The sequence below is a fragment of the Halyomorpha halys genome, unplaced genomic scaffold, assembly GCF_000696795.3.
Source record: "Halyomorpha halys isolate HHAL.00 unplaced genomic scaffold, Hhal_1.1 Scaffold1051.1, whole genome shotgun sequence".
NCBI classification, from domain to species: Eukaryota; Metazoa; Arthropoda; class Insecta; order Hemiptera; family Pentatomidae; genus Halyomorpha; species Halyomorpha halys.
In genome coordinates, this window is record NW_027108957.1 from 494,726 (window position 1) to 521,111 (window position 26,386).

Below are 26,386 nucleotides of genomic sequence, written 5' to 3' on the forward strand. Positions count from 1 at the left end.
GTTTAAAAAAAATATATTTTTTCTAATTCGAAGACATATTTCCAAAAATGAGTTTAGCAATATAGACGTATTATATACCATTGGAAAGCCAAAGATTTTATAAAAAAAAAAAAAACAATAATATTTAACACATTAAGCAGTAGAAGGTGAAGGAGAATGACGAAAAATACATAAAGGGTCAGTTCAAACACGTGTTTGACTGTTAAACTGGCGGGCGCATGCGCAGTGCTTTTTTCTGTTTCGCCAGTCAGAGAAATGTTTTCGTGTTACCATTACTAGTTTTTATATTTAACTATAACTATATTTGACTCTTTTAGTGGACAAGTTGATTAAGTCATAAAATTATTCTAATTATTTTCAATATTCATTTTATAACAATTTAGCATTGAGTAATTTAAAAGTAATTTTTGCAGTTTGAAGTGGGTTATCAAATTTCTCAACTTTCTTTGCCCAATCCCGTACGGTGGCGGTCCTCGACCCTGAGCCCGCCTGACGTCACACGTGCAATCCTGCACCAGCAGTTTTTATTTTTGTTCTTAATAAATTTCACAATAAAAGTAACTGCATAATTTTTATTTTTAAAATTAATGCATAACTGCTAAGAAATAATTTTTATTTAAAAATATTGCAGGTAAAAGTTTACCTCAGCTCCCCCAATATGGCCGAAGCCCATCTTTTCCGAACGTGAGTGTACTGACGGTCCCGAACGGAGCCGAGAAGCTCCGGAGGTGACCGATTCCCAACCGCTGGTTTGAAAAATAATTTACCTGTAACTTCGACAGGGATTTTTTCCCTCTAGAGGGAATTTCTACTGGGAAATGATAGTAGTGAAATCCTCCACTACCTTCCCGCCGCTGCCCAACTATTCAACTTCCTTTCTGTGTTATTTGTTTTTATCTGTAATTATGTACTTTTCTTGTGAGTACTTATAAGAATAAGAAAATTGTTTAATAGTTAATCTGAATTTAATAATAAGGTTCGTGATACTTTTTTTACAACATACAATAACATATAAACATACCCGGACCTGTCAAATACAAAATTGAGAATCAGCGGACTGTCTCACTATTATATTAATTAAACAATTAGCATATTAGTGTACCACTAACCATCTTTTCCTATTAAATATATATCATAGAGGGTCAACAATCTTCTCATAATTTTATATTTGTTAAAGAGGGAAAATAAAAAGGGAAGGTGTATTGGATTAAAAGGATAAAATTCTATTTAGATATATGGATAAATAACAGGAAAAAAAGGATGAAAAAATAATGAAAATGTAGAAACAAATAAAGTATTTGTTACTATCATTTATTTTAAATTTACTAAACCATGCCTATTTATTATTAGAATCAAAACAATTATCTAACTAGGTATAAATATGACTTCAAAAGCTTAAATAGTTAGTAATAGTTTTAAACCTAATATCCATAGTTTTGTAGCATTTAATATGACTTGTGGTAACACCATTAGTCCTATCTAAAGATAATTTGTTTTTTAAATATTTTTCCACAATGGATGGAAATATCAATAGAAATTTAATTTCATTTCCAGTTGGTGTGTTAGACTCATAAGTAAAAAAAAATCAAACAAGAGGATAACTTTAATGATTTTTTCCTAATTTATTTATACCAGATAACCCAGTAACACACAAAAAAAAATATAAAGAAATTATTTAGTTAAAATAAATCAATATAATTTCAAACACATAAAAATAGGACAAAATTACAGTAGTTGGGATATAATAAATATTACTTTTTGTGAGAGGGTCGAGGGTGTGGTCATTAATGATAGATTATCATTACTGACTGCACCCTGGACCATCTTCTCCTCACATCGAATCTACAGCCAACAATAAACACCTCGATATTATTTTCTACAATATAATTTATACAAAAAATAATTAATACAATGGAAAAGTTAATAAAAGTATTATTTAGGTAAAAATGAAAACAATAACAAAAATAGTTTTAGTCCTTACAAATATACCATTTAATATCATAAGATAAGTATATGAAGTTTCTATAAATTATCAGGTTTATTAAGACTATTGAAAACGTATTATAATGGTATGTTAAAAATATATTTTATTTTAATAAAGTAATGCTAACAAACATTTCATGTTACAAAAATATTGTTTTTTTAATATATAATAATAACTGACATTTTAATGACACATTAAAAACATTATCTTTGATTTGTGACAAAAACCATCACTGAACGGGTCGGTCACAAATTCACAACTGGCCCCAGTAAATCCAAATGAATTTGATATGCTTGCACATGGGCGGCTTTGCTGTAGTTTGGCAAACCTATTAGAAACACCTTTAGAGCTAGGACAGAGACTGTTGCAGCCACTGCAATGGTTGAACATTGTAATGTGTTACCTCACAACCAATGTTATAACAGTTCTTTTTCACTGTACACAGCCTAGTAGCTAACCATGCTACTGTCTTGACTGTACAATTACAATAGGTATAATGTAACAGTTGACAAAACATATTTTGGTAGTGAAGCTATTGTCATGAAAACATTTAGTGATGTGATAGTACTGTTTTATTAGTTCAGCGACTGTTATGTTATAATCCCTTTTACATAGACACTTTACAGTCAAGACAGCAATTGTCACAACCGCCATGGTGAAACTCTATGAGTTATCATCACAAAAACATTTTCTGTTGTGGCAGTAATTAACTGTCAGGTCTAGCGTGATAAATGTCTGTCATTTAGCTGTAGCTATAGTGAAGCTACTTTAACTTATTTATTTATTTATTAGAGATTTTTTTATTAACACTTATTGTTATCAACAATATCAAGATTAAATTGGTCCCTGCCACCTGGCAGATAACCTATAAATGTTTCCACAGGTACAAAAAAATTGTGAACCCCTGTCCTCAGACCATCAGTAGGCACTGAATGAAAAAATCCTTCTCTACATAACTACATAGCCATCTGCATAAGATTAGTATCCTCACTAGAGTGCTTATTTCAAGCAAGTAAATAGAACACATTTAAACAGCAACAAGGAAACTGTGCGGAATTTCCAGTCTTTATTAGTCTGTACGAAACCAAATAAAAAATAACTTTATCAAACTATTAACAACTGCCACCTTTTTACATCAACAATTCCTTTCAATTCAAGCCCTTTATCTATTTACAGTACAGAAAATCATTTCTTTTTGACTTTTGTACCCCATCCCTCAGAACTAATTCGAACATTACAACTATATTTCCCTCTGGAATATCTTTCCTGTATAGTATACTTCTTTAAAACTGTTTTTTCCCCAACACATTGCAATCCAGGCATAGATTGCTAACTTGCATATTTTTTGTGATGAATTATTTTAAGATTTAGTTAGTGTTAGATGAGATAAATTAGTTTAACCAATAAAATGAAATTTAATGATTAAGTTTTAATTTGGAGGAAGATTTTATTTTGTTTACTAATAAATGTAATTTTTTATTGGAAAATTCTTTATTTTTTGATTTCACTTTAGGCATTTATATACAGAATATAACAATAATAATAAAACTAAAAGCTAAGAAAACCCGAAGGTCGATGCCGATACTATCAATTGCTGTCTACATTCATCTATCCAATGACACCTGTTCAAATCCAAATCTACAAGATCATGACACAATCCTCTCAACTACATTTCAGTCTATTCCTCGGTTCTGTATTTATTAAAATTTTAAGGATCCCATAGAAAATCCTACAACATTACATTCCCACATTAATCACCGCAAAGCTATGACCTGAATTATATTTACTGGGTGCCGTTCTAAATTAGCAGGTTTCCTCATCCTCCTTCAGTCTGAATATTTAAACCAATACTTTATTTCCAAAAACCCTAAAATCCTGTTATTTATTAGTGTAAAAGGCCATATTTAAGATCCCTAAAGTACAGTACATGCTGATTTCTTATTTATTATCATTGTTTTCATAATACTTATTATTATTGGATATTCCTATCTCGTGAATATATATTTAATAATGTGATATTCTTATTATTTTCTAAAGAATACATTACCCTTCATAGACATTGTTCCAGAATAAATTTGTATAAACAAAATAAAAAATTAGCTAATTATTGTAATACTTTTCCTTCTTTTATTGGCAGAACAGGCGCTTGAAGCTGCCCTAGGCCTGCTCAACAGCCGCCAACCATCTCTCTCTATCCTCTATAAGGGTAACGGTGACCCTCTGTTGTCGCAGATCCTGCCCCCTAACATCCCTCCATCGGCCTACCATATCGCCACACACCATCCGGAACGTTAATATACAATTTATGAGTCACTCTTTTGTCGCTCATTCTCGTCACATGGCCAAGCCATTTAAGCCTCTGTATTCTGATGTACGAGGAGATGGTATATTCCTTGTATAGCTCAAACAGTTCACCATTTTTCCTTCTTTGCCAATTACCATTCTCGCATACAGGCCCTAAGATCCTCCTCATAATTACCCTTTTAATCTCTCTAGCAGGTTAATGCTTTTCTTGCTTAGGGTCCAAGTTTCTTCATCATATGTGAGGAGTGACCTTAACAACATTTTGTACAGCGTAAACTTGGTGGTAAGGCTAACAAGTTTGCTTTTGATTTGACTTAAAATGGAGAAATAGGCTCTATTTCCTGCTGCAATTCTACTTTTAACCTCTTCTTCTTCATTCTGATTATCATTGATAGAGCCAAGGTAAGAAAAGCTTCTTACCACTTCCAAATTTTTAATAATGTAATATTCTTATTATTTTCTAAAGAATATCCTTAAGAGACATTGTTCCAGAATAAATTTGTATAAAAATAATAAAAACTTAGCTAATTATTACAATACACATAAAACAAATCTAATTTTAAATAAAACTTGTTTTGAATAGTTCTATTATAACATCTACGGCACCACACTATATTTGTAAGTCACACCTTTCTTATAACCATTATACTTTGAGATCCTATTAGATGTTATTTTATTTTTTTAAACCTTTCTCAATTTAATGAAAATAAGTAGTGTGTACAACATGATTTTGTATTAATATTTAGATTTTAGGTGGATTCTAATTTTGAAAACAATATAATCTAAAACCACCTCACATTAAAAGAAAAAAAAAATATCCACTATGGCTGACTTCTATTTAAAGGATTCGATTCATTGTCATTTGATAATTATGACAACAAATTGTGACCCTTTCAAATTGAGTTCCTCATACCTTAAATGATTTCATACAAAGTAATATCGATCAATTAAAACCGGTAGAAGAATGTCAGATGTTAATTCTTAACAGCAGCCATTCCAATATTTGGTAATAACAAGTGGAAAGGACCATTATACTATATAATTAAAAAAAAAAAAGAATCTTGAGATGTATTTTTTGAGACATATTTATGTGGATTGGTAAAGGGTTTTCAGAATTGAATAAACGAGGAATTCGAGAGGAAACAAGGAATTTACGAGTATTTTGAGGAAGGATATAAGAATTTATAAAATCTGGCTTCTAGGAGAGGAGGAATTGATATTGAGAATTTTCACGGTCAGTCAAAAAGATATACATTACTGATAAATTGTTAAAATTAAGATCCGAGGAAGAAAAACAGAACCAATCATGATGACCTAGATTAACTTTTTTTTTATACTGGATTTATTCTGAATAAGTCCATTAACATTTGCTTGTTGTAACATTTGATGGGGTCAAATGGAAACTTGACTATGTGGGGTTGAACCTTTTTTTTTCTAAAGTTTTCTATTAGTTTCTTTTTACTTTGATTTGAACATACTATAAAATATGTCATCATTTATTGCATGATTTCCATTAAATAAGCAAATGTCGAATGTGCAAAAAAAAAATATAGTAATAATAAATGGATTTTACTTTTCATAAGTATAAAGGACAGGTTGTACATCTTCTAAAACAATTTTAAAAAGAAACCATTTGACTAGAACATATTGAATTATTTTCAACTTACCTTCGTTCATGAGTTACCTCTCTGCCAATGGTTTTTAAAACTTCTATGAGGTTACACTAAAGGTAGATCCTAACAAGCACCTATTCTGAGGCTAGAAATTTCTAGGCCACATCTAAATGTGGAGGTAAAATGTAGAACAATCATGATCTTTGGAAAACAGAAAGGAATTTTGAACATGTTTTAGTATTAGCAGTCTCAATATATTGAGCTTAGGTCTCCATGAATTTTAAGGAAGATTCAAGATTAGAATAAGGAGAATTTTCTTTCATTTTTACTATCACTTATCTATATATGGAATATATAGTAAAAGAGAGTATTGGGATCATGCAAAGTTTCAAATTTGAGTTTTTGACAGAAATACATGTTTTGATGTCCCCTGAGTCCAAAAAACTCAAAAATGAAAAGTCGCAAGAGACTAAAATTACATATTTAAGGCAGGTATATGCTTGGGATGCAGCAGCAACTTTTTCTATACAATTGACTGACTAGTAGTGCCACTTTATATAATTGATTTACATGTTTTCAATTTTCTCCAATGCAGCTCTACCGATTTTGATGTCACTTGGCATGCCAATGTACAATGAAATTGTCTTTAATATCAGCTAAGTTTTATTCTCATTGAAATATTATGGGAGCGTTTAATGACGATTTTTTTCAAAAATGACTTCAATGATTTTGATTAAACTCAGTACATCACTGTAAAATTGAATATTCTTTAATGTTATGTAGGTTTTATCCTCACTAAAACAGTCTAACAATACTTAAATGTATATTTTTCAAAATCATCTTCCTCTAGAGTATCTTTAATTTTGTTTAGTATAAAAAAATAAACAGTTTTCATTGTAAACAATATCAAACCATGGATAAATACAGAATATCAAAGAATTTTTTGAATATATAAAGGAGAAAAAAAGAATAATAGAAGCATCTAATTTGGATGGAATGAGCCGAGACCACCCACACTTTCCTGATTGCATTGGAGCTTCATTATTATCTTTGTTAAACTGTTGTATTTTAGGCAAGAACAAAATTATATTAGTTATTCCCACATCGAGAAACACTAAAGTTCGAATTTTTATAGGAAGAGAAACTTTGTTTGTTCATAATTTTTGCCTTCCCTAGTCTTTAGATTTTTTTTTCTAGATCACAAAAATAGTGATATCTTAAACAAGAGCATACCAATATACAAACAACGTGGGGCATATGTCCCCCAGGATAGTGAGTAAAATAGTTTATAATGTTATAAAGTTTTGTGACGCACCAAACCAGATTTTTACTGATGTAGTTGACTCGTAACTGTCTATTCTTAGTATGCTAACAGATTGATGTGGTTTATGTTATACTTGGGAGATAATATGTCCCAGAATAAAAGAATTATTTTTCAATTTATTAATACGTGATCAATAATATTTCAGGATCTCAACTGTTTTATGTTTTACTATTATTATTGATTTATTACAGTTACAATTTGTTTGTTTTTCATTCACCATGAATAATATACCTCGAATGGGTCTGTGCAACCTGGGAAAACTTCCTCTAATTCTTTATAAGAGTACTAAAATGTCAAATACATGTCATATCCAAATTATTAGCTCTAGAGATTGTAAACCATACTGCTTTTTTTCCCCTTTCCCCATCCCACAGTAGCCTTTTTGAATGTGTTTTTTACTTTCCAGTATTACACATATTTTAATTTTGATAATATAACAATATTACATGATAACAAAAGTATAACTATAAACAAATATAGTTGTAACTAATTCTGGAATTCTTGTCTCCTGTAAAATATGACAAGCAATAGAAAAAAAAAGTAATTCTTTCTAATTTATTCAAAGGGGGACTACAAGTGGGCTCAGTTAATATTTAATCGTTTAGTTCATTTAATTTAATTAATATTTTTGATTTTTAAATTGACGCATACTAATTACTAAATGTTGCAACATTTATGTTTTTATATCTAATAATTATTTAGTTCACAATGTATTAAAATTAGCCTCTATAATGAGTAGCATCACAGTTTAATAATTTTAATTAATACAAGTTGACCTATGAAAGAAAAAAATCACAAATTTATTATTAGGATCCAAATCTTCTTTTTTACTTCTTCTACATCCTTTAAATTCCTTAAATATAAAAACTAAAAAAGTTAAATTCTTCATTTCTTAAATACAAAATTTAGCAATATTACTTCGATATAGCGAATAAACAATCTGTATCAATGAAATATACTTAGATATAAGACAAATTAATTAAGTATTCAAGCTAGACAACAAAAAGAGCTTAAATGACACCATAGATCAGTGGTCTCCAAACTGGGTGTTCTTTGTGTACAACAAGGGTGCCTCAAGGGATTGCCACTTCTTATTTATTCAACAACTTCAAGGATAATAGTGCTGTAAATCTGTTTTTTAGCTTAAAAAGGATTCCGCAACAAAAAAAGGTCGGGAACAACTGCCATAGATTATTGGCACAGTTAGTGGGCAAAAAGGAATCCCAACTAAACTATCAAGGTAAAATAATAGTTTATTAAAATCTATACTAAGTTAAATGTTATATTACTTTTTTTTTTAATATTTGTTACCTTTTTTAGTCTAACGAAACAGATCTTTATATAGAAATAAAGACTAAAATTTTAAATTAATTATAATATTAGTTATTAATCTAGAATGGAATTTGTTAGTAAGTTCAGCAAAAACCAAGTAACTATAAATATTATTATGGCAAATAATTTCCAAGATCATTTGTAGTTCAGAGAATCTATATTAAAAATAGAAGAAAAAAAATCAGTAATATCAAAAATAGCTTTTTTATTTTAACTCATATATAAATTTTAGTTTTATTGTTGTGTTACCTTCTCTTGTCGGTTTTAAAGATTACATTTGGTGTGTCATATTGACTTAACAATGTTTTGAATAAATACCTGAGGATGTTTTCTCATCAGAACAACTCTTAATTTTTGAAGTGGGTAAAGTTTTACACATTTTTCTTCCTTTTCCCTATGTAACCTGTCCATTTTGAAAATGGTTTAGGGTTTAGACTACATGTTGACCAATGTAAACCATTATTGAAGTATTTCCAGGTAACTGAAAAGAATTGCCAAAATTTTAAGTGTGATGATTTATATTGAGTGTAATATCAATTTAAAAAAAAACTTTTTACTAGTTTTCAAACTTGTATAGGCTCCTTCAAATAATAGGAAAATTTAAAAATGAATTAGTAAAGTATCAAATCTAAATCTGGATAAATAAAGGTTAATTTCACATTACAAACTGAATTATAACACAGTTTATTCTAAAATATGACAATTTGGAATTACATACATCTATCTACAATACCAAAGTACAACATGAATCAACAATATATATATGTTGTACACATATATATAGGCATTATCACAACCTAAGTACATGCCTTCAAAATCAAAAACAACTTTCTTACAAGAATTTAATCAAAATTATCAAACAGATCCCAGAAATATTTACTTCGCCCCATCAATAAAATTTTTTCAGGACTAATAAAAATAAGTTTTGTCTAGAAACTGGTAACTACAAAAAACCCAAATGGTTTATTAAAAATATATACAGGAAAACATATCTAATAATATATTACAATGAAATAAAACAGTTTTTGACAAATTAATAATGTATATATAACTAATTACAATACATTACATGAATATTTCAGCATACTTAGTTCCATCTATTCGATAGAATTTGGCAATGTCTCCCTAAGATACATTTCTACATATTACAAAAATAATTACCTACCCTATTTCAGTCGAGTTCAGAATGATTTTTGTTCAATTATCATACATATAATAAAATTTTATATTTGTATCACTAAATGTTAGCAATTAACAAATTATAAATCGTGGTTACAAACTGGAAGATCTTTAAATGCGAGAGGGGAAGAAATAATTTAATTAAATTAACTGAAGTACATGTTAATAATGTCCATAGTTTGATTTAACCCTTTCAAGTTACGATCATGAATATCGCGATCAAGTCAGGCTGTATTGAATGGCGGCAATAATAACATTTGTAGTCACCAGAAATCGTATTTTTATGCAATTAAATAATTAATTTGACAGTATTTTTTTTATGTTAACTATTTAAATGAGTGTGTTTTAGACGTATTTATTTTAATTAATATCCCATACCTTAGTGATTAGCTGCAATTAACGGAATACATTGATCAAACCATTTTTTTCTAAATTACATTTTAACATTTTAATTTTAATAATATCTTTAGAGCCTTTGAAAAAGAAAATAACTCTATATTGTATAATTACATAACTTTTTATAGAGGAAGAAAGTAATCCCCTGACTTCTTAGAAAAGGTTGTTTTCATTAAGCGGAGGCTCCTTTAGTTCTTATCGATATCAAATTTCAATCGATTTATAGTTAAATCGATATCTTAAATTTGATGAACATATTTTGTATGTTTTCATTAATTTTCGATAGTTATTTTAAAATAGATTATCCAATAAATTGATATTTAATTTAAGACTCAAAATAGGTCAGTTTTTTTTTCAGTGATCTGTACAAACCAAGACTAGCTTTTGTTTGTTTTATGTATGAAATTGTTCAGTAAAACCAAGCTTAGAACGTTTATTTTTGTTAAATAATTAATATTTATATTTTCCTTTAACACTACAAACTTTGAATATTTTTTTTAAACAATTCTAGATTTATTTAACTGTTTATTTTGCAATTAAAAAAAAATTATTGTTAATTTGGAATATTTCATTCCATAATTTTAGATTTTTCTGTAATATAAAAATTCTGACTCTGGTGATCATTCTTTTCTGATAAAAAATAATTTTCTAATTACTAGACATAATAAGTACTTCAGTTAAGAGTAAGGTTGTCTGACCTACCAGTGGTTTATATTTAACAATTCATGTCTTTAATATGTTAATAACCAATAATATAATTTCAGGTCAATAATATAATTCTCAATGATGTTTAATTTTGTTTATCAATCTCAGCAAAAAACATTTTGCTCTCCTTTACTTTTGTATTGCCGCTACAATATTTTTAAACAATAATATTTCAAAAATTTAATATGCATATAGGTGCATAAATTTGTAATTAAATGAAAGAAAAAACAATAAACAAAAAAGTTGTATTGGTTTTGAGATATAATTTTTGTGTACCTACAATCTGCACTTGAATACACAACTATTCAAATTTATGAAGTGAAAATGTCCAACACCCTGTTATTATTGCATACTATTTTTTTTAATACTAACAAAAATCAACCATACAAATTTAACTGTACTTTTATACAATGTGCATTGCATATGTATGACAATTATGAAAAATTGCAATGTTTGTATTTATTAAATTTTTTAATCAATCTTCAAGGTCCAACAATGTGAATATGAAATGTTTCAACAGACTTCAGATAAGCATAAGGAAACAGAATACTAGATAACAAAAATTTACTTTAAAATAGATTTATACTTTTTAATATCAATCAATATACATTACATAATATTTAATAAAATACCTGGCACTGAACGGGGTAAACATAGAATAATATAGAAACTAAAATTAAAATATTAACTGAAACCATTTTTTTCACATACCATCATCATATGCCTAATGATACAAAAGAAAGTTTGGAAAAACATGAACATACACCTATTGAAAGAGGTAAAATGTTTTTTTAACAAGTTTTACATCAGTGCTAAAAAGCATTACCTCTTTCTATCATTTATTCATTAATTATTCGTATTTGAATAATTTTAGAAATTACTTATAAATATTATTTTTCAACAAAACAATAATTATTTTTGCTTTGAACAAGAAATATATATGATAATATAGTATGATTGGTGGATCGAAGAAGTACAAAGTTCATGTTCATGGCTCAATTCTAAATCTACATTAACGTAGTGAGAGTATAAATATAACTCACAGCTAATTCTTTGGCTTTAACATAATCTAACTTCTATCCCATTATCAAATATACAGACTATATCATTTTAATGAATCTTATTTTGGTAACATTTTTTTTTAATTAATTTTTTCAAGCACAAATTCAAGATTTTGTCAAGAATGCCATTCGATATGTGGTTTATAGTGAATTAAAAAAATAAATAAATAAAAGAAAAGTAAATTAAAATTACATTTGAAAATTAAATCCTATGAAGACAAACTATGGGATTTCTTAGTACATGAAACATAATTTGTTATTTGAAGAATGGATGTGTTAACAGGAAGACACTTTTTACAGCCACAAAATCAAGAATTTCTTGCCTTGTTTTTATTATATGATCAAAACCAAAAAAAAGGCAATTACTCAGAGACATAAGTAAGATGCGAAGAAATTTAGTTTGCTAGAGCTTAGATTTTCGAATTGTAGACTTTGATATGAATTTGCACATTTTGAAATGAGCTCTGTAAAAGGTTCAAAGTTAAATTCATTATTTACAATTATAAAAGAAAGCAGTTTGATATCAATATATGAGCATACAAAGATGACTGCTTGACTCTCTAATCTGTCATTTATCAACCTATGGTACCCAGTACTTCAACTATTTTAAAGAAAAGACCATTGAAGAATTTATATATTTCATAAGGAAGGAGGCCTGGAAAATTAATCTTTATGGAGAACTAGATACAATAACAAAAAAATTAGAAAGATAGGTTCGTCAGGGATATTGGTAGAATGGATACATTTGTGATCCCAAAGAAAATTTTTAGCAGAGGTTTATACAACAGAACAGTGATATGATCAGCCAGATAGCAGGATGATAGTAGCAAAAGACTGAAATATATTATAAATATGTATATATATAGTAGCAAAACCCAAGAATACTCTGTGTTATTCAAATCCTAATAAAATTACAATGGTATCAATTCTAATAACATGTCCGAATTTTCATTATTTTTCTCAGTCTATAGTTTTTATTTTTCTGATTGCTTTTCTCGGTACTTATTTCTTAACTGTCTATTAGATTTAATAGTTCCAGGCCATTGTATTTTTAATTCACACATGCCCATCATTATACGCTAGACCTTGTATCTGAGTGTGATCTTACATAAAACTCTGAGATTTACAATATCATTTTCTAACCCAAAAGTATTTTCCAGACCGAATAATATTTTTGGGTCAGTACATTCAAAGCAGTCTAGAAAAAAAAAATTTTGATGCGTGACCAAAAAAATTATTCTTTGTAAGTACATTCCTTAATGTCTTGATAATTCAAACAGAGAATATTTTTGTTTGTCATTTAGTCATCTTTAATTAAATTACTTAACACTGGAATGTCTTAGGCCTTTTGACTGTCTTGCGTTCAGCATGCTCTTATATCTGAGGGAACAAATCAGAACTATTTTCGTGTACTTAATATGTTTCTGTTTATGTATATGTTGCTAAGGTGAGCTAATGAAAATGAACAGAATACAAATTTTGCTGAGTAATTTCATAAAGAAGAAACATTTTCTCAACCTCAGTTCTTTTTTGAGCTAATAAACATATTTATGCTTGTATACATATATACACAATTACTTTATTCAAAATATCAGTGGTGAGTAACTTACCTTTTAAAAATTAGGCCTGATTAATTTTAATTTTTTCAGCTGCAATCTCTTTTTATATTTGGGAATTCCAGGTAAAAATTTGACTTTTATGATTCAACAAAAATACCCGCAGTTTGGAAACCGGATGTAATGTAATTGAATCAAAATTATTTAGAATTACTTAACATTAAGGAATGTACCTACAATATATGAATTTTTCTGAAGCAGTCAAGCAGCTAGTGATTCATAATTGAAATGGAATAATCTTTTTTTTTTCAAAGCATTGTAAAGTAATTGTGATGTTGTAATAAATGCCTTCTATGAAATTATTTCTTTTTGAATTGGTTTTCAGCTGAGGAAATGAAAAATATTACAGATAGACAGAAATGTATAGGAGTCAATAGAGGTTAGTTTTAATAATTAATGAAATTTTAAGTTAATTTTATTGGTATATTAAAGTTCTTGAACCTTCCAGAACAACCAACGGATTTGAGAGATCCAATTGCACATTATTTCTATCCTGTTAGTTTACTAAGTGGTTTGGGTACCTTCGTTTATAGGCACAAAAAAACAGCATGACTCTTATTTTAATCTCCAGACAAGAATAAATTCAGTTGTCTTTGGGCAGTTGTGATTTACAAGATATTTAGCTGGTGTTTATAATTTTTAATTCCATTGACTAAATTTAGGGATACTAACTTTTCAGCAATTTTATTTCAAGAATATGAATGATAATGAGTTCAAACTATGTCATAATAACGGTTAAATAAAGCATCTCAGGAAAAGCAAAATAATGATAGTTTAAATTTTTTGAACAAAACACATAAATACAGAGTAAAATATAAGAGAGATATCAAAAATATCCATGTCCAAACATGCTGAATTTTTGTGCAGTACTTTTTTCTTTTTAAGTACATAAATAGGACTAAAATGTTTATAGCTGACAAAATAAAATTAGGTTTAATAGAAATGCATTTATCTTAATAATTATCACATAATTACAATTTTTAGAATCAATGAATAAAAATTTAAATACACAATTATAGTAGATAGTATTTAAATAATCAAAATAAGAATAATAATTTACATGGATCTCTCAAATCATTTTAGGTGCAAGAGTTTGTACGGCAAGATTAATATCCTCAAAAACTTAGTTAAGAAAAAAAAAAATCACCACCATTATTCAAAGACCATTAGATATTATCAAACATTTTGAATATCATTGTGTAAATAACCTTCAAAACAATCTAATTCTTCTTTTTTATTTGTTTATTTTTTTTGTTTGTAGATATAAGAATAAAGACTTTATAAAATATAAGTAGTAAAGAGAGATTACATGATATATTTAGGCTCTTTATTATGTTTTACTTTATATAAAATATGTTTAGATCCCTAGTTCTACATAGCTATTTATAAATAAGGGAAAATAGTAAGGTTTCAGAACTATATTCTAATTCTGATCTCTTGAAAAATCTTCGTTTTACATATATTTTGAATCTGTATTTCCAGGTTGATAACAGTTTAAATACTGGCTAAGATACCTTAAGTTTAATATTCAGCTTAACAAATAAATTCAAAACATGTTTATGCTTGTTTACTTTAATGATGTAGACTTTCTTTAAAAAGAATAAGTAAAGATATAAGTTTTTGTATTCCAGAACTTTTTTTTTAATTAAACAAGAAAATTATTACCATATTGCATCCAACATTAGACTCTATTTGACTTAACTATGTTGTAATTAAAATGGCTATTAAAAAAAATCATTATATTTAGGCTGATTAATTCTTTAAGACTGAGTTGGCCAGAATGCATATGGAAAACCTCAGCTCACCAATTTTTGGTCAAGAAAAATATTTTTAACAACTCTGAATGAGGTTCTTTCAACATAAGAAACCTACTTGTAAAAACACTAAAACGCTTTACAATTCAGAGTTTAATACGACGAGACTCTAACTGTGCTGTCATGAAGAGGGTGGTGGAACAAACAGAAATTCAGTTTTCAACTCAACAGTGTTCTTTGAACAGTTTAAACCATTGGTAGTTGCATAATTTTCTACATTTCAATTTTATAGGAATACAATAGAAAGTTATATGTTTACTATAAAAAATAAATAAGAAAATTAAAAAAAAAATCATCTTTCATAAATAATTAATTGAATTTAAAACTTTTATGTATGCTATTCAGGCATAATTATTTTTCTGATCCTTTCACCCTGAAAACAGTATAACAAGTACTATAAATCTGAAATGTTCTTTATATTAATAAGTCTACCAACTAGCAAGTTAGCATTCTTAGCTAGAATCTAGTATTTTTTTTTTAGGTGGAAATGTGTAGTGGGCATCCGAGGCAAGATCTTAAGTTTAAGTTGCCAGTAAAAATGTTGGATAATTGTGTCTCGTATAAATTTGGATTGAATTTTTCATGTTTTATTTTTAGATCTAGTTGAAATTAATCACTTATACAGAACTGATTCCATTAAATGCGTTTTTGTATTATCTGTTCCTATTTTTTTTTTTTTTTTTTTTGCTCCTATTAATGTTTTATTGTATGAGTATATACATTAATATTATCACGATTTTTAATTTAATTTAACCTCTTCATCTGTAATTCAACATAAAAATATCTAAGAGCTATTATTAATTTATCGAAATATTAAAATGTTCTGCAGACAGAAAGAATTATGAATAGTCCAAATACATACATTTTTCTTCTAAAAAATTTATAATTTAAGACATCATAAAATTAACACATTTTCTGATTTTGAAGAAAATATTAGAGAAATTGACATCTTATATTTGACGCAATATGGTATTATATAAGTTTATAACTACTTTATGACTTAAGCTTATTTTTTTTTTTTTTTATAAAACTTGATAATGTTATTAGTAATTTAAATAAAATTCTTGATTGATAACTGTCCTTGAACAAAGTTGAACAGGTTAAATTGCTTTCTATATTGTAATAGTAACAGTAAAAGTTTAAAAAGTTCCAATTGTATAATGTATTATATACTCTTAAATATATATGTAAATGAATAAATTATAAAAATATGCCTCGAGAATCCATTGACTATAAGAGTTGCTCAATGATGGGATGGGAGAGACACATGTGTTCTGCACCTCGTATAGGAAGCCTGTTGACGGAGTAGTGCTTGATCATGTCGGGGATACTCACGAATGGGTTGCTAAACTGTCCTAATATATACCTCCCAGTCTCTTTACACTTCTGGATTCGCATATGCATGAACCCACGGGCACTCCTAGAGAAAGCAAATTTTTTTTAAATTTTAACAGATTAAATGAAATAATCAAGAATGTTTAATTTAAAAAAAATACTACATAGGTTTTCATCTAAGATGAGGATACAAATTAGTAATAATTGTTCAGACATTTACTTTGTTTTGTAGAAGTTAACAAGTGAAATTTCTTATATTTAAACAATATCTCTTTACAAGTTAGATTATTTAATAACACTAACAGAAAATGATAAATGCAAACAAAGATTTAGAAAGTCTTTAACTCAACTAAGAGTTGTTCTGGATAAACACAAGTAATGTTGGGCAAGAAGTATTTGCCATTAAAATTACTTTCCAATTGTAATTTGAAACTGCAGAAATGAAATTATAATTTTAATTAGTAATTTCGACTACATAATGAACCACTATAATTGTAATAATAATCTGAAATTACAACTACAAATTGAACCAAAATAATTATAATTGTCAATTATAGTGAAATTTAATTGGAATTCCTTTTGCACTACACTGGATCTTAGGTAGAGCCTATTCTCATAATAAACACTGACCAGCAGGGCCCTGTTTCATAATAAAGTACAAACTAATACTATTAGTCTTGTAGATTTATCTTAATTCAATTACACAGACTTCTACAATAATAACTTGTACTTTAGTGTTTTTTAATTCCTGTAATATCCTTAATAGTCATCCCTATAATGAAAAAAATAAGTATTAGTATTGTTACCACACTAGTTTCTACACTTGTACTATGAACTAATACTATTAGTTTTCATTATGAAACAGGACCCAGGTTTTATTTGGTTTATACTAAACAAGGAGAATATATATATTTATATTTATATTAAGGAGAATATTAAAATGTAAATTTTTGTTTGAGACAGATTTGTTTAGTAGTTAAAAATAAAAAAAAAACATCCATTTGGTCTCAACACTAACATAGTAGTGTAAAGATAAGATAAAGTGAATATTGTTAGTAATTTTTACCCTCGTGTTTAATAAATCAACTTTTAAATAAAATTAAACTAATTAACACATTTGTAATTGAAAAATTAAGTCTACGTAATGTACATAAAATTGATAATGTTAATTTTATATAGTGACAACAAAGAAAACATGAATAAAAAATAAAAATAAGATTCTAAATTTTGGTTTCAATTAGAATCTTAATGTGAAATCATTGATCATTCTGAACAAGTAAATTCTCAATGCTCATTGCAAATAGAAATTTTACAACTCTTGCAATTTTTTTTTTTTAATTCTCCTGTTTTTCTGTCCACAAAAATCTAATAAATGTTCCTTACAGTGTTTTGATCATATTTTAGTTTCATTACAAATGACCATTTAAATTATAATATATAGTAGACGCCTACATCTGCTACTCTGTTGGTCCATCCATAAGCAATTTAATCACACATTTTTGTTAGTGTTTAATATTTTTTTTGAAGTATGAATGAAGTCAATATTCTTACTAGAAAACTAAATTTCCTCTTTTATGGATCAACAAACATTAATAGAAAATCTACCAATAAATAATAATAATAAAAATATATAGGATTTTTTTTCGAGGCCCGAGTGAAATGTTCAAAGTGAGAGTGTTCTTATTTTATTCCCATTATCGTAGTTATAAAAGATCATCATAGGTGGCAGATGTAATTTTAACAAATTATATGAGAAGACGGTCCGGAGTGTGGTCAATGGAGTAGTAGTGAACACAAATAAGAGAAACTAACTGTGTTTGTGCCGAATGTTGGCCTAAATTACATGCCTTCACCTAGGCTAAAAACAAAATGAGATTACAATTATAATAGAATGAAACAGAATAGAATCATAATTGAATTTTATTATTTTTCATTTCATTATGGTTGTTATCTTTTTTTGTTTTAGACCTGTTAAAGGCCTGAAAATTATGCCAAAACTTTAGCATAAATAAAATAATTTTCACATAATTGTGTTTATTAAGACAACACTGACTTCACTCCTGATCATCTCATCATATTGAATCTATAGTCAACAATAAACTAATTGCATTTAATTAAAAATTAATTAACAATTAATAAATTTAACAGATTGTATGTATATTTTTACATATCAGACAAAATTATAATTTTTTCGACAATATATTCGAATTAATTGAAAATATTGATTTCCAATGATAGAATTATAGAAATTATTCGTTGAACTTACTGATTTTTAAAATAACAACATTTTTCAGTATCTTATGGTTCATTATCAGGCATGTAGCCGGTATTTTACTTCAAAGGGAACTAAATCATTTCATGTATGTAAAATTATATATTTTTAATGTATGGCTTAAAGATTAATTGGGCCCTATGAAGGCCAACATTAATTGTAGTACGTTAAAGCCAATTAGAGCTCCTCGTGTATTTCAATATTGATTTTTTAAAGTAAATTAAAAAAAAAAAAATCGATGGGGGGTGGAGGAAACATTGAAACCACCCCTCTCAAAAACTAAACATAGCTTAATTTAATTAAAGTCATGATTTTTACCCTCCTTTATCTGTCCGACTTCCACTGAATACTAGTTCTTGGTTAGAATTAGACTAACAACATACATAGGTCCAAGATCCATTACTGGTTACTTAATTTTGCTCTTATTATATTAATACTTACATACATATTAATTTTGAATTTAAATACTTACTTTAGAGATAGTGAATAGTCTTGCTTAGTGCTCTCACTATTTCTGACTAGAAAGCTTCCTTCCTTATTCATTCGCAGAATATTTTCTGCCTCAAGACGTGTTATTGCCCCATGGTACCAACTATAAAAATAAAATATTGTTTGTATTTATTTTTATCTGAAAATAAAAATTGATATCTAAAATCTAGACAAAATAAAAATTATTAAATTATTTGAAACTATATCTACGAACAAACAGAATACTGGTAAACTTAAATTTGCTTCAAAAGAAATAATGATCAAGGAACGACATATATAAGATACATGTGTAAATAATTTTTGTTGGCCCCTTTTCATACTATTGGAAGGGGAGAGAGGGAAAGGGAAAAGATTAAATATTATTTTCCTCATGAAAATAATCCCTATGATCAAAGTTTTAATTTTATTGTGTAATAAAATAACTTAAGGGCCACTTTTTTTGTATTTCTGCCATATTAAATTGACTTTAGTAAATTAAACAACCCAAAAAGGTATTGGAAATCAGTTTAATCTCTTTGATAACTATCAACACATAAATCCATGTATAGATTGTATATTATTTATTTTAAATTGATCTTTATTCTAGGACACTTGGTCCCTAATAATAAAAATGTGGACAATTTAAACAGCATTTCCCCTGCTACAGTATGTAAAGTTAAACAAAACTATAACAATTACATAAATAATTTAAGAATATGAGATAAAAAAATTTTTATGGAAGGATTTTTTGTATGTATTGTAAGCGTGGATATTTATTATTTACCAGTATGTGGAACCTTGATAATCAAGGAGATGTATATATATATATTTAGTTTAAGTAGTACTAAAAAGGAAGACTTGCAAATGGATAAGGGTTAAGAAATTCCAAAATGAGGTAAATTGAATAATAAAAGATTTTTCTATGCAAACAGTTCTGTGGGAAGGGATGTACAAATTGGTTGAAATATTGCATTTGACAAGTGGATGCATAAACACAGAAGGATGTGGTCAATTATATAGCAAGGTTTTCATATATATATATATCTTAGTCTATTAACTTTTTTTATCCACTGTTTTATTTATCATAATTTCATTCAAATTACCTCATCTATTACTGTTAAGGGTGGCTACACTGAGATGTAACCTTACTTGTGTTTGTAATCTTATGTAATATATATTGAAGATGAACAAGTTACATGTGGAAAATAAAGTTAATTGTATATCATCAAGTTTTGTGTGTTACTGTTTAGTGTTGTATTAAATAGTCAACATTATACCGCAAGTGTCTCTTACCTCTGCCCATTAGTATTATTAATTTTAATTATTAGAAATATTAATTTTAATCATTAGAAATATTAATTTTAATCATCAGAAATATTAATTTAAAAAAAAAGAAGAAATAGGGAATATCTAAACAAATAACATTTTCATTTTATAAAAAAGTAAGATTATATTACCCCTGCCTCTCCAGTGGAAGACTTGTGTCAATCGGATCGGGTTGAGGTGGTATAGGAGGAGGTGGTGGAAAGTCCAACGACAACCTTTTCTGGCCACACTCATGAAGATCCAAACTCAAAGCTGGTCTTCTTATTGGTCCTAAAAATGAAAGAAAAAAATTATTTCAATCATAAAATTTGATTATTTATCTACAGAAAAAAAAAAGATTTGTAATATCTAAAATGTTAATAAAATTAAAAAATATATTGTTCCCAAAAATATCTATCCTGTTTCCATAAAACAAATGGCTTAAAGTTTAGATGATTCTTTTCGAACTTAAATAAAGATAGAAAGGAAGAAAAACACCCTCTAACAAATCCATTAGTTTGTGAGGAGCTGATGCGGAAATCATTTCCTCTAATCTTGATTCTCAGCCAGCATCTTTGGATCAGATTCTATTAGAAAAGGGCTTCAAAAGCAATCTGAAGATTGATGATGGCTATCAGACAAGTCAAGACTGATCGGTAATTTTCTTTCCTTCAATATTTATGAAACATAAGACTTTTTATTGAGCAATTTAACTTTATTTTGGTGTGATTTTATTGTTTCTGAATGAAATTTCAAAGGATTATAGCTGAAGTCATATTTTTTATTCACAGAACGACTAAAGAAATCACAACTTTACATGAAATAAATTTATTAGAGACAAAGAGATCATAATTTGACAAGTTAATTTTATTTTTTTCTCACCATTACAATGATGTAAGTCCTTCATTACGACATTCTGAAAGACTTAATTAATCAAATTTTGAAATTATTTATATGAGATTAAGTGACAAATTTTGATTATTAAATACAATTTACTGAATAAACATCAACTCAAATAAGATGAATTCTAAGTATGTTTAGCAGAATAAAAAAAAAATAAATGAGATTTAATTATCTTTGAATAAGTGAGATATATGTGAAAACCCTTATCTTACATTGGTATACATAATTCTAATCATATGGAACTAATTACTGACAAATTATAGCTTAAGGCTTATTTTCAGTAATGTGACTTGACTGTAATGTTGCAGTTTTAGATAGTTAAGCAAATGAGTATGACTTGGGAGACTTCAGGCTTTGATTTGGAAAATAACAAAAATAAAATGATTATTAGTAAGGTATTTTACATTTCAAAACTTAAACATTTTCTTCTGAATTTTTTTTTTAATTATTGGATTTTTGAGTTATTATACAATTATTCAGTGTTACACAATAAAATCTAAATTATAATTAATATTAAAGTTTGCATCTCCAGCTGTTTCGACGTCCCAACTTCTTATGTTTCTTGTTCTCAATCGCACCTTGATGAAAAAAAAATAAAAATAAACAAATAATGGCTGTAAGTGTCCTATTTGTTTTTATCAACTCCTTGGATGGAAATCTAAAGGACAATTTGTCTAGACATTCTGGTGCCAACTCTCCAGCCAAAATCAACATTAAAGACACAATGATGACCCCTTTTACTTTAATTTCACTTTTAAATGGTAAGTAACCTTTATTTAATGCTACAGTGACTTGCAACTTAGGAAACCCAACCTTAACTCAAAGACTAAAGCCCAGGCTGCTGAAGGACATCAACTCACATGACATATCAATTCTATTATTCACATTAATTCTATTTTATTTTTTTGTCATCGCCCTTTTTCAAATTAACTTGTTTTTTTTTTTGTTTTTTTACCCATTAGAGGATAATGGTTTATTTTGTTGGGTCTATGAATGTCATTATTTCTATTATTAACTTTAGTTTTCTCTTTTAATAAGAATTATTATTTGTATCCTAAATTTTTTACTTATAACTTGTATAGTTAGGGGTGTCTTTTGTATGAGATTACACCTTCCCCCCAATTAATAGTTAGAAAAAAAAATAACTGTTATATTAACCATGTAAGGCCCACCAGGCCAATCTGGTATTAAATATACATACATATATATATTTTATTGATGGTTTGTTTTATTTTATATTCTCTAATTTTCTCAATTTCTAGCCAAAGAAATTTTTATAGATCATATTTTAAAAAATGTTATATTATTATCTTTGCATGTTTGAAACTTAACAGTTCTTTTTTAAAACTTTTTTTTTATGTTTCAACTCTTTAAAAAAAGGTAAACAAATATCTATACAATGAACAATTTTATTATGGTTGATTATTTTTTTTTTATTTGTGGGATCAATTTTTATTAACTCTTGATCAAACTGATTGAAGAAAAAAAAATTCTTTAGGACCACATTATTTAAAAATAAAACTATATAAAAACAAAAAATATTTTATTTTATTAGTAAAAATTCTATTTCATACATACGTATATATATTTTCAACATCTTAGTAATGTTTCAGCCATAAACCTTTGGCCATTATCAAACTTTTTCTTCTTCTACTTCTCCGTCATATAATTAAATTTATTTTGTTTCATAAATACTACTTTTGAGAAGTATCAGTTAACAGTATTGGTCAATTTTTAATCGAGGCTTTTCATATGCAATATTAATGAATATTACACATTAAATTCATTAAAAAAAATACATCACTGTTAAAAATATATGAACTAAGACTTTTATTTATTCCTATTTTGGAGATAATTGATTTTTTATATTATATTTTTTAAAATAATTTGTAACAAATAAAGAAATTACCTTATTTTTAATCTCTAGAAAGTCTTGTGGATATCAATTTTTTTTTAATTCATGATTCACCATTCTCATGAATGATAGTATGAAATAAACATTTATTTTTTAAAAAAGTATTACGAACATAAATGCAAACACTCAGATATCAAAGGTAAATCTGATTTTAAAATAAACCTCATAAACCGTAAAAAATGACAAAAAAAAAAGGGATCATCGTTTATCCAAGAAAGATTTTCCGGAGGGGTCGGATCTTGCATTGGGGAGCATCTGTTATTCGTTATGACGTGCAAGAACTGTGGAAGAGAAGGCAATCAAAAACATTTCCCCTTCAGAATCAGCTTTGTTTATTCAAGCTTCTCGGTTAGCTTATCTTCGCTCCCTTGTCCTCCAGCCGTTTCAGGAGGTAGTAATTGGAAATCGCATACTGTCCAAACAGCTTCTAGAACTCGTTATCTCGATCCTTAGGCACTATTTGTCTAAAATATTTACTTTCTTGGGGATAGTGATCCAGGTTAGAACCAATTCTTCGGCGTCGTGGAGTGCAAATAAAAAAAAAAAGAAAGAAAAGAAAACGTAGATCCGGAGGACTTGATGGTTTCCGATTTCGAACGGTGGCGTTTTAAATCAAACGGAATCAAGTAAACATGGTTTTTGTATTTTTTTTCAAATAATGGTATTCTTGAAGAGCTCGAGAATTCAGATAAATAAATTCAGCTCTCGAAATATTAAAAGTTTGGTGATATCTTGGCATCACACGATTTTCACTTACTACCCAACGTATGTCCCCAAATTTTGTGTTGATTGATGAGTTCGTGTTGAAGTTATTGTTATTTTTGTGATTTTCAAAAAAACAGAAATCTAAAGTCCAGGTTAAACGAAATTATAAACTAAAAAAGTTTTCCTGCCAAGAGCTATTACGAAGCCATGATGCAATCGGGAAAGATCGTGCAGTCTTAGCTATTCATGTTAGAATCAAATATTTCTGTTTCCTTTTTTTCCCCTTAATTTATTTTAAAAAAAATTCTTTAGTACTTCATATTTATCTGTTGTTTATTATTGCTCACACTAAATATTGTTAATTTTTTTCCAAGTAAATAAAATTAAAAGTACATTAGAGGAAGATTTTTCTTAATTTTTTTTTTTTTTTATATTCTAAGTGTATTTTAATTCATACCCAATGATATTTTAATGGAATGTTTTTTTAATTACTTATATTTTAAATAGTATTATTTTATTATTATTTTTCTTATTTTGTACTTAAATTTTGTTTATTATTTTACTAACTAGGCTAACTCCCTCTCTATGTCTCAAAGCTTTAAGAAAAGTAAATAATTTTTAAAAATATGTATTATGAACAACTGTATTATGTTTGTTAATTTTATTTTTTTTTTTGAGGGGTTAATTTTTAATTATTAACTATCAATCAAAATGATGAAGAAAAAAATCTCCTTGGGATTACATTAAATTCACATTAATTAAAAATAAAACAATTTGAATTTTTTTCTTATCTTAGTTTTGAAAATTCTATTTTATACATATTTATACAAATTTGCAACATTTTAGTATTTTTTTACTTGTCTTTTTACATAAAGATTTCTTTATTTCTCATTTTTTTTTCTCTTGTCCAATTATTTATTTGTTTTTCTTATTTAATATAATACTCATGTTTTGTATGCTATTTTATTTACTTGCATGTCTTTGCCCCTTAGCATGTCTCTGGGCTATAGCAGGGTAAAATATATAAATTAAAATAAAATAAATAGATCTGGACACATCCAGCGACTCCCTTTCGTGGACATATTCTAGGCAGAGGACATCGGGTTATATCCTAGGCAGAACTATGCCATACGAGTGAGGGTTCATTTCAATCACAATATCGTCAAGTATAAATGAGACATTAGAATATAGTAACTGGAAAAAAAATTAATTCAGTAAAAAAAATATTACAAATATAAAAATAAGAAAAATTAAAGGGAAAAATGACTGAAAATTTACAGATTTAAACAGTCCAGTTTGAAAGCAGGTGGAGAGAATGAATAAACAAAGATAAGACAAAGTTGTACATAGTAAAAATTGAAAAACAATAGGCTAAGATAAAGAACTCCTCCCAGGCCCATAATCGATTACGAACGGGAGGAGAGGAGGGGAGATTTAAAAAGATGTGGAATGATAATGACAGCCCCCCTTATTGGGCTGAGTTAAATCCCAAAGAGGAAATGCGAAGAGGACAAGTTCCTCGAACCAAGATTAGTTAAATCATCAAACTCCGTTCGATGGACTCCCGACTCCTGCCCTCTTCATTAGGGTCCATATCCAACAAATCGAGTAGGAATGCATCATTAATTCGACTCTCTGTCGGAGGGTTTCTCGACGCTGTCCTCTTTAAGTACTTTCTCAACTTCAACGAGTTTCAGGATTCAAGTTCTCGGATCTGCTCATGATTTCCCTTGTCTGATTTTTATTGATTCTACATATAATTTATAACATGGTCCTTCATAACCTCAATATGGCCAAACAAAACAGCCTCCAATAGATTCCAATGCGCCTTATCCTAAACGCCTACACAAAGCCTCTTTTAGATATCTCATTGTCTGAATCAACAGTACACCTACAAATATACTTTCTTTTTCAAATATCAATTTTCATATTATGGAATTTCGTAGTGTGTTCCTCCTTTTACTACTTGAGGATACAATAAAATATGTATAATAACATGTTATTTATATACTTACTTAGCTTACATCTCTATGAAATTATTTTAGAATGAACTTTAAGACGGTTCAAATACGGTACAACTTGGCAGGCAAAACATGTCGTCGAACCTTTTAGATTAAAGGCCAATCAATTTGTCCATATTAACATAGATGAGGGA

At 27.7% G+C, this 26,386-nt stretch overlaps 1 protein-coding gene across 3 annotated transcripts in view; it reads right to left on the reverse strand.

Moving 5' to 3' along the window:
• Positions 1–8,745: 8,745 nt before the first annotated feature.
• Positions 8,746–26,386, reverse strand: part of hwt (heavyweight) — a gene marked incomplete at its 5' end in the record, with an annotated part of 69,645 nt that continues 52,004 nt past the window's right edge. The window contains 4 exon segments of one of the 3 annotated variants that reach the window (XR_010843370.1): positions 8,746–9,038; positions 10,115–16,748; positions 19,408–19,527; positions 20,861–20,999. Coding sequence is in view for 1 of the 3 variants with exons in the window: in XM_014432399.3 (XP_014287885.3) it covers positions 16,559–16,748; positions 19,408–19,527; positions 20,861–20,999 (449 nt within the window). 3 annotated transcript variants of the gene reach the window in all.